A 10,686-nucleotide genomic window follows, 5' to 3' on the forward strand; every position below is an offset into this window, starting at 1 on the left:
TTAAAGCCAAATTCACGAAGCATGTACAAAAGAAACCCCCATTACACCCTGTCATAGGCCTTCTCCATATCCAATTTCAGAATTACATTAGGATGACGCAATTTCTTGTCCAAATCCAGAATTAATTCCTGAGCGAGGAGGACATTATCCTGTATCCCCCTGCCCGGTATAAATCCAGTCTGAAACTCCAAAATCAACTTAGGAAGGAGTGTATTAATGCGGGTAGACAAAATTTTCGAGATGATCTTCGAACTAACGTTAGATAAGCTTATTGGTCGAAAATCTTTCCACTCACATGCACCCTCCTTCTTAGGCAGTAATGTGATCGTGGTACTTGAAAATCCGCGGGGCATCGAGGCACCAGCGAAGAAATCCTGCACCGCATCCATGAAGTCGTCCTTGATACACTCCCAGCAACTTTGATAAAAAACCCCCTCCAAACCCATCGGGTCCCGCAGCACTCTGAGAGTCCAACGAGCATATAACCGTGTGAACTTCTTCTACCGATGGAGACTTCAGCAGCATATCGTTCTCTTCTGGCGTAAGTTTAGGCAGCTCAAGTGACGGCCTGATGCCAGAACCTGCAGCGCGGTCTGCTGTGAACAACTTGGAGAAAAAATCACTTGCTGACAGCTTAATATCCTCTATACTATCAAACCAACTGTCGCCACTTCCCCTGATGCGTGCAATAAAATTACAACTGCGTTTTTGCTTAACTGCTGCATGGAAAAAAGAGGTATTAGCGTCACCCTCTTTGATCCATTTAATCGCAGCCTTTTGTCTCCAAAATTCACATTCCAATGCTAGCTCCCGAGAATGAAGTGCCCTAGCCTCGTGAACTGCCGTCCTAGACACCGTATCCCGATTCTGATCATACAAAATTTCCTTGGCCAATAAATTGTCTGCTGCCTGTTTGACCCTTTGAGAGACATTCCCAAAAACCTCCACATTCCATCGAGATAAAGCTCTTTTAACCACCTGTAACTTATTAAAGAATTTCTGCATTCCCACTCCAGAAACAGACTGAGACCACACCAACTTGACTGTTTGTTGAAAACTGGAGTGACCGCGCCAGACATTGAGGAACCGGAATGATGATCGCCTTGTCGATGTACTACCCCCCTTGACTAGCAACGGACAATGATCAGACCGCCCCCGTTGAAGATGAGCTACTCTAGTCATCTCAACATCTGCGAGCCAGGCGGCATTAACGACCGCTCGATCCAGCCGCTGCCACATGCGACCATTGGTCCATGTGTAAGCAGACCCATCGAATTGAACTAGAAATAAGCCACTGCGATGTAAAGCTGAGTTGAATTCTTCCAAATCACGCATATTCGGAGAAGATCCTCCAATCCTTTCCTCCACGCAAGTAATAACGTTGTAGTCTCCTTGTAGACACCAAATTTTGAAATAATTTATATGCTTCGTTTTAGTGATAAATCTTGTCTATTAATTTTTGTTAATTTCATGATTTTGTTTTAGATGGTTTGCATTTTTGTTCATTATTGTTTGTTTTGCCCTTTTTAGGTGTTATTTTATTTTATTTTAGTTTTATTCACTTTTTAGTTTTTTTTAGTTTTTGTTTTTTAAGTTTTAGCGTAGAAAATCATGGAAAAAAAAGAGAAAAGGAAAGGAAAAATCATGGAAAAAAAGGGAAAAATTACAATTTTTTTATTTATTTGGTTTTATTTATCTATTTTATTCATTTCTACTTAATTTCTCTTTTATTTTTTTTTTGTTTGGTTCATTTAGAAAAGAGAAAAAAAAGGAAAAACGATGAAAAGGGAAAATATAAAAAAAGAAAAAAAGAAAAGGAGAAAGGAAATGGAAATTACATTTTTTGTTGTTTCTAGTTTATTTATTTTTCATCCAATGTTAATTAAATTGTTTTTGTTATTTATTTTTATTATTTTCAATTTTTGTTTAATTCGTTTAAAAAAAAGAAAGAAAAAAAAGAAGTCGCGTGTTATGCAGCAAAAGCTGCGTTTTGTGCCGCAAGATTGCAGAGAAGTTGCGGAGGGCCTGGGATGAAATTTTTGGCTAGTAAAGGACCAGGTGTCTAGGACGCCTGGAGGGGGGATTCTAGAAGGGAGCTAGGGTATTGAGCAAGAGAGAGAGGAGAGGGTTTTTGGAGCCGCAAGAAAGAGAAACAACGGCTGAAAGCTAGAAAGAGAGAAAAGGAGAGAAAGGAGGCGCGGCCGTGGGGATTGGGAAAACAGAAAGGGAAAACAAAAAGGAGGGCTTCGGCTGAGGTCAGAAAAGAAGGGAAAGGGAGAGCTAGGTAGAGAGAGGAAGGTTTTGACATCGGATGAGAGCTAAGGTTGGCGGCTGGGCAAAGGAAATGGCGGAAGAAAGGACCAGAAATTTCCAGATTTTCGCGTGGTCTTCATCAGAACCAGCAGCAAGTCCCTTTCGATTCCTGTGGAGGACGATCATCTTCAGTGCACAGGCTTTTCAGATTCGGTGTTAAAGTCTTCAAGGTAGCCTTTTCTTTCCATTTTTTTCTTGTTCAAACATACTCAGATCGATGTTAATATGCCACAGTATATGTTTTTTCCTGGTTCCATGTCTTTCTTGCTTCGGCTCTCCTGGTTTCCTGCGAGTTGTTTTTGTACGGAGGTTGTCCCATGTTTTGTTTAGTTGGCAACGAACCCATAGCATCGGTAGAAGGTTTCATAAATGAATATAGGTTTAAAATTGTCAATTGAGTTTGCTGTGGCCAGAGCATCAGATTTTTGCCGAAAAATTTCTGTCAAGAGGATTGCATGTCTGTTTTATTTGTTTGGACGTTGATTTTTCTGTATTTTGTTGTTCCGAATCTTGCTTTGATGGTTTTTGCAGCTTGGTGACTGAAAAGTAAGTTTGTTTAATGTTGGTTGTATGCGTTGTTTGACTGGGATATCATGAATATGCTTGCTATCAAGATTATGTTCAGAATTTTGATGGGAATTTAGAACTAAAGGCCATCAGTTTTCTTGCATCTTGTTTGGGTGCGTTTTTGCTGGAAGTTTCAAGTCATAGTCTAGCAGACATTGAGTTTATTTTGCTGCGCTGTCTGACCGAGAGTTTGTGGGAGTTTACTCTCTCCATGATTTCAAGTCCTCGCTTGTATGCTTGAATGAGTTGGGTTTGGCTTGGGTCAGTTTTGTGTCACGTATATTGGAATTTATATTAGGAGTCTAGTTGTGGTAATGGTAATCTCGTTGTTGCTGAGTTTCTTGTTTTACATCTAGGCTGCATTTTCATATCTAGTAGCACTATTGGACCTGTTAGGAATAGGTAGGTGCATCTTGTGTGTTGCCAATAATGCTGTGATGAATCTTTAAGCAAGTTCTGGTTAATAAGCTTGGGTTAAAAAAACGAAAATCTGGTCTACCTTGAGTGTTTTTTTTTGCGGTAAGAAGGCAGGCTGAATGTTTGCATGGGTTTTTGGGTTCAAAAGAAAATGTTTCAGTTTTTCTTTGTTTTATGGTAAGACAATGGCAGTTCATGCACTTAGTTCCTCCCTATTTTATGGCAAGATAATGCTAATCCATACACTTAGTTCATACACTTAGTTCCTACCTGTGATAATCTGCTTTATGCATGAACAAAAACCATCTGCTCACTTTCATTCATGAAACCAGAGGAAAGTGAGCAAAGTTGTTGCAAATCCTCACATTGCTTTTCTGCATTCAATGCTCAGTGGTTTTGATTGTGTTTGGGTGAGATTAACAACATAGGCTTGGGGTCATTGCATTTGTGTTTAGTTTGGTTTGAGTTGTTTCATCAATGTGTTTCGGTTGGAATGAGAAAATTGCAGCTAGCTTAGAATTGCTAAGAGCTTCATAGCATTGTTGAACTCTGTTGCAGAAGGTTTTTCACGTCATGTTGCATGCATTTTGCATGAAACTATTTCTGAAAATTGCTCTTTAACCCCCCAAGTCCCTTTTTGTTCTACTAAGGCCCAAGTAATTGGAACATTTAATCAATTTGATCCTTCTAAGTTTCTCTTTGTGCCACAAAAGCCCAAGCATGTTTTAGTATCTTGTAATTAAGTCCTAAAATCATTGCAACTTCAATCATTGTTTGGCTTTTTCTTTATTTTTGGAATCTTTGAAGTGCTTAAACGATTTATTTGGACTTGAATGATTTGAGTCGTGCTTGCTTTTGGGTTTTTAGTAGATGTTATGCTTGTGGATTGGATGATCATGCCTTTTGCCTTGGTCTTTAAGTAGTTTTGACTTCATTAAGTTGTAATTGGGGGAAAATTTGATGATTTGGTGGATTCCAATTGTTTTGTTTATATCTTATAATTAAATTGGTGCGTTAATCCTTTGCTTTGAATGGTTTTAGCACATGTTATCCCATTAGTTGGTGACTTAGCCCAGTTTAAGTCTCGTCCATTTAACACTACAAAAGGGAGCGGTATAATTCCTTTTATCTTTTTTGTTTCTCTTATGTGACTCAACGTGCTAAGTGAATTGCATGTCTACTTTGCTTTCCTAGCTTTTCTTTAATGCCTTTTACTTATGTCATTTACTTTTTGTTTTCATTAAGTTATTCTTATAATGGGGTATGTGTACACCTCTTGGCTTGTAATAGATAGGGCTGTGGCGAGCAATTTGGTCCATTTTTCCTTTCCCCTTTTGTTTTAGTTAGTGAATGTAATAGGTTCATTAGTTTGGTTGCATGCCTACATGTTAAGTGTTTAATCGCTTTATTAGGTCCTTGCATCTAGTCAAGCATGCTAAGTGTTATGTGCTATGTGTTTATAAGTGATTCGCATGTCTACTCGCTTTTTATAGTGTGGATGAATGGAATGGATGAACGTGCGTCACCATACTAGTCCAACGCTAGTTGTGGCTTCTTTTATCGTTTCCACTAGTCCAACGCTAGTCGGAATTCATAGAATGGGCTAGTCCAACGCTAGACCCTTAGGGATTTCCCCTCGTTAGTACATGTTTGCCTGTTCACTACATATCATGCATTTTTCCTTAGTTTTATCATTTGGTATGCTCCTCGATTCCCCTTTCCCCTCATTTTAGGTCTTGCATCTCATGCTAGTTAGGGTTCATTTGCTTGAGAATCCCCTTCTGATAAGGAAAACGAGCGAGTGTGGCTACTCGATAGCCTTAGCACGCTAGTTTTGCTTTCTAATCAAAGGGAAAATCGAAATCGAAAAAGTTAGGAGTCAACCCCCGCACCCGACTTGTTGCATTCCCCTAGGGTCATACTTTCATTTTTATCACGTCCATACACTTTTAACCCCAATTTTGCACATTTCTCAAACCATACTTTCTCACTACATTTTTCCTATCACGTGCTCATTTCCACCTCACAAATGAAATTCCACTTTACCTTATATATTTATTATTCTATTTTCACACATTTGCACACAAACACTTGGATTTTTCATACAATTTCACACATGCACCTTTCCATACACTTGCACACAAACACTTGGATTTTTCCATACAATTGCACACATGCACCTTTTTATACACTTGCACACTTGCACTTGAATCATCATTTGCATTAATCGACCTCTATAAGGTTTTCCTTTATTGGCCGCCACAATTCATGTGGTTGGGATCAAAAACCTTACAAGAGACATCTTAGAATCTAGGGTTTTGCATTTCATGTAGCACATCCAAATGTAATAAATTCTTTGGTTAAAACAAGAAAATCTTTGATTAAATCACGCAACTAGCCTTGGCTAGGTCAAAGGGGTGCCTTGGATTGTATCCTTGCCTTCCCCATTGTCAAATGTGACTCCCGAACCTTTTTTTTGGTTTACGTGGACTAGGAGTCGTTTAAAAGGGGTTTCTTACTACTCTTTCCCATTTTTTCCTTTAAAAAATTCATTTTTAGGTGACTTGGTACACCTTAACTCATTACCAAGTGGCGACTCCAATTTTTATTTCAAACCCTTTTTAAACTATAATTTTGGGTCAAATCGTCGCATTCTCAACCCCCCATTTAGACCCATTTTTCTTCTAAATCACAATTCATTTTCCAATCATAAAAAAAATACATTTTTTCAAACCATTTATTTATTTATCAAAAAATGGGGCGCGACAGTTGGCGACTCCACTGGGGACATTCGAGAGTCCGAGCAAATTTGATTTAATCAATCTTTTTCCTCTTTTAATCTTTTCATATATCGCATTTGGGTGTTTTAGGGTTGCATTTTTTCCTTTTTTAGGATTTTGCATTTCACGCGTATCCAACTACTCCCTCGCTCGCGAATGTATGTTTGGTTGATTGGATGTATGTTTACTTACTTATCTCGCGCTTGCATTGCATTTGGGGGGGTGTGTGTCACCTTTAGAGCCTCGCGTTGGTTCTCAACCCTTTCCCTCAAAATAGGGAGCACTTCATACGTGCACGTTTACTTATTGTTATCCCATTTTATTTTATTTTTCGTGGGCGCTATCCCACACCGCCTTGTAGGATTAGGATCGATCGCCTTGGGTAGGCGGATGGTGTGCACTGCGCCCATAGCGCTACCTAAGGGATCACTCGAGCCACCGATCGAAGGCCTTGGGAGTGATGACCCTTGGTCTTTAGATTTGAAGGCTTGGGGACCTTTTAAACCTTATCGAGTCTAGTCGCAATAGTGAACCCCAACCTCATGCATCCATATTAGAATTTTCCTAGGTTAGAGTCGGCCTCACCCTCTTTTAAGCACATTAGGCACGAGGGAAGGGGTTCTACCCCTTTTACTTGCTTTATTATATTTCTTTTCTAAATTGCTCCCAATGTGTTATGTGTACTATCAATTGCACTAACCATTCTTTTGTTTTCTTGGCTTGCATTCATGTGCCTTAGCAATAAGAGGCCCCTTGGGCACTCTTTTAGTGACTTACCCACTAGATAACTCACATGTTTAAATTTCAGTCATTACACTTAATTTTCAGTAAGTACATTTTTCATTTTTAGACCTTTTTCCCCCGATGCATTATTTATGTCCTTTAGGCCATATTTGTGACATATTTACATCGCTTTAATAAATGGCATCATGCATCCACCTTAGAAGGGAATGCCACATAGGGAATCCCGTTTTAGAAATCAGCCACCCCATGTCTCGGATATATAATCCAATGAGACTTGCACGTTTACCTTTCTCGTACCATCCAAAGGGGTAGTGCACAAGATAAGGTAGGATCCGATCATTTTTCATAAAGCGGTCTTTGGAATATGAACGTCTAATAATCACTTTTTGGCCATTTTATCAAACTTGGTAAAAATCCCTTGCGTAAAGGACATTAATTTGAAGAAATTCACAAATAATGCCTCCTATTGAGACAATAAATAAATTGAGGCCAAATCGTGATTTTAGAAGGCTCATAGACTATTTTTTTGAAGCCACCAATGGCCGGACGATTCAATCGATCCATTTTTGTTAATTCATAATCAATTTTGAATAAACCATTCATTTGACCAATTTACCCTTTTTTAGGGTCATCCAGTCAATTTTTGAAAAATCATCCATTCATTTGACCAATTTACCCTTTTTAGGGTCACCTGGTCGATTTTGAATAAATCGTCAATTCATTTGACTAATTTACCCTTTTTAGGGTCATTTGACCAATTTACCCTTTTTTAGGGTCATCCGGTCAATTTTTGAAAAATCATCCATTCATTTGACCAATTTACCCTTTTTAGGGTCACCTGGTCGATTTTGAATAAATCGTCAATTCATTTGACTAATTTACCCTTTTTAGGGTCATTTGACCAATTTACCCTTTTTAGGGTCACCTGGTCGATTTTGAATAAATCGTCGATTCATTTGATCAATTTACCCTTTTAGGGTGATCTGATTAATTTTGGATAAATTTCATTCAATTCATTTGACCTGTTTCCCTTTTTAGGGTAATTCGGTCGATTTTTAATAAATTGTCAATTTCATTTGACCAATTAGGGTTTTAATGTCGGATTTCGAAACTTAGTCGATTTTTGAGAAAACCATCCATTGCATCCAGCCATTTGATCAGTTGGGGTTTTGACCCGTAATTCACTGAGAAATTTTATCAACGAATTCCAAACTCTTCGATAGGAAGTTCGTCAAGGTCAAACCCGTGCGTTTTTGCAAAATCTTGTATTGATCAAAAGTGATCAATCCATTCGGACGTGGACCTCATTTTGCAAAAAATTACTTTCACTCAATGAGTTGATCAAATCCATCAGGTATGGTATGGTGCCTACCCTAGAGGATTGCATTTTCATGCTAGGCCTACCCTTGGCACAAAAAGGGTTCCCCCATAGGACATGCATCCGAATTTCCTGGATATCTACTAACTCTTGCCTTTTTCTCTTTCTTTTCTTTATTTTTTTTTTTGGAATAACTAAGCAAGAGTTAAATCTAAAGGCAATTTTTTCAAAAATTCTCAGGTAATATTTAAACATAGCTTCTCGTCGAAACCCCATCATAACACGATCCCGTAGTCAAGCTCAGAGGAGTCGTGTAAACATGAGTTCACAACCGGAACAAGCAGATAGGTCTACTACTACCGCTCAACCTGAGACTGCGAGTTTGGGGGTTCAGTTGACTGAGATGCTTACTAAGTTTGGTGAAATAGCATCTGAAATGGCAGCGCAAAAGAAGTTAATCGACGAGCTCGTTAGTAGCGGAGTGCAGCCCGAACTGGCGCCTATCAAACAATCGGAATCTGAACCATTTGTCGTCCCTCCGACTCAAGCCACTGTTGCTCCATCTTTCCCTATTCCAACCGAAGGAACTTTCACATACCCCACCATACATTTGCCATACACTTACCCTCCTGATCCTTCATTTTTCCCCGCTTACATGCAAGGTCCACAACCCCAACTTACTTCAAACATACCACCAGAGCTACGTACTTTCTATCACACTGCTGCTGAGCCATTCCTACCCGACCATATCGTTCAAACCAAGCCAGAAATGGGGGAATCTTCCGCTCCCGTTGATATAAAGCTGCTCAAACGCCTTGACCGTTTTGATGAGTTTATGAGGAGGAGTCAGGGTTTGAACAAACAAGGAGTGCTGGACTATGATGAACTTTGCCTTTTCCCGAATGTGCAGTTGCCTGAGGGGTTCAAAACTCCGAAGTTCAATAAATACGATGGCACGGGCAATCCCAAGACGCACCTCCGATTGTTCGCCAACAAGTTGGGTAGGCCAACAGATGATGAAAATCTACCTTTGAGGCTATTCTCAGAAAGTCTGGAGGGGGATGCACTTGACTGGTATTCCAAGCTGAAACCCGAAGAAGCGAAGACCTGGCTTGACTTATCCAACGTTTTTGTAAAGCAGTACGAGTATAATTGCGAGCTGGCTCCGACACGAACCACGTTGGAAGGGACAAAGAGGCAGCCATCTGAAGATCACAAGACTTATGCTAAGAGGTGGAGGAAAGTAGCTGCAAAAGTCGAGCCACCAATGACGGAGGACGAAATCATACGAACTTTCATTAAGGCACATGATCCGCCGTACTTTGAAGAAATTTTCCGCATGACTGGATGCTCATTTGCCGCAATTGTTAATAAACTTGAGGAATTTGATGATTTCGTGAAGGCTGGAAAGATTGTTAATGTGTCTGCCCTCAAATCGCAGTTGGATGCTTTGCAAAGCCAAGGTAGTAATGGGAAGAAGCAACAATCCAAAAGGCAAGAGGGGGAAACTGCTTTTGTCTGGAATCGAAGCCCTATTCCAAGACCCAGACCTCGACAATACCCTACCTACTCAAACCCTTACTATTCAAGCCCTCATCCTGTTTATCACACCAATACCATTCATCCTCGACCTCGGCCTAACTACAACAACTCTCCTATGGCCCCTTTTCAAATATCTCAACCTAACTTCCAACAAGTTCGACCCCGACCTCCCTATAATCAACAATTCCCTCCACCAAGTAGGCCCACCTATAATTACCCCCGACCCATTGAACCCCAAAAACAAAACCATTATCGTACCTTTACCAATCTTGGCAGGCCCTTGGACCAATTGTACGAACAATTAAAAGCTGCCGGTAAAATCAGCGTAATTCCCCCTCCATCTCACCCTCATGGCGTCCCTGCCAACTACGATTCGCAGTACACTTGTGCCTATCATTCGGGAGCACCCGGCCACCCAACTACTGACTGTAGAGCACTTAAGCACAGAGTCCAAGACATGATCGAGGCAGGGGAAATAGTGCTAAAAAAGAAAAGTGGACAAGGACCGAGCATAAATACAAATTCTTTTCCTGAACAGAAGGACACCTTTGAGGCATCCACTTCCAATGAAGACATTTGAAAATCTTGAAGAAACCTTGCACAATTGGATTGCTAAGTATCTTCTCTCGCAAAGGGAATTTGGGATGAATCCGGGGATTGTTATTTGTTAAACTTCATGAAACTCGTCACCGTTTGCTTTTGAGTAAATAGTTTTATCATGTTTAATTAAGTTTTGACTAAAGCATTTTTGCATTATCAAGCTCCTATGTTGTTTTCTTTCGATAGCATGCATAGTCACATCTTTTCATTATTTTGTTAATACCATTTTGTTTATATTGATTGTTTATTGGTTCAATTTCATTCTAAATTCTTTCGATGGCCAAAATAAAATTATTTGACCCTTTGAATATCACTGTTCTGGAATCCGATGATGCCTTCATTGAAAAATCCCTTCATTGAGAAATCCTTTCTTTGAGACCATACATTGAAAAAACCCTTCTTTGA

The 10,686-nt window shown here is 39.7% G+C and overlaps 1 protein-coding gene across 1 annotated transcript; it reads right to left on the minus strand.

Annotated features, from left to right (window-relative positions):
- Positions 1–309: 309 nt before the first annotated feature.
- On the minus strand, positions 310–1,335 carry LOC113723280 (uncharacterized). The gene has a single exon (XM_072049942.1). It carries the CDS (start codon positions 1,333–1,335, stop codon positions 310–312), a length of 1,026 nt encoding a protein of 341 aa, XP_071906043.1.
- Between the last annotated feature and the right edge of the window lie 9,351 nt (positions 1,336–10,686).

Source organism: Coffea arabica, chromosome 5c, assembly GCF_036785885.1.
Source record: "Coffea arabica cultivar ET-39 chromosome 5c, Coffea Arabica ET-39 HiFi, whole genome shotgun sequence".
NCBI lineage: Eukaryota > Viridiplantae > Streptophyta > Magnoliopsida > Gentianales > Rubiaceae > Coffea > Coffea arabica.

What these genes read in the sequence shown, in the direction of transcription:
- LOC113723280 (XM_072049942.1), bottom strand. Translation starts at nt 1,335, where the DNA reads ATGCGTGATTTGGAAGAATTCAACTCAGCTTTACATCGCAGTGGCTTA.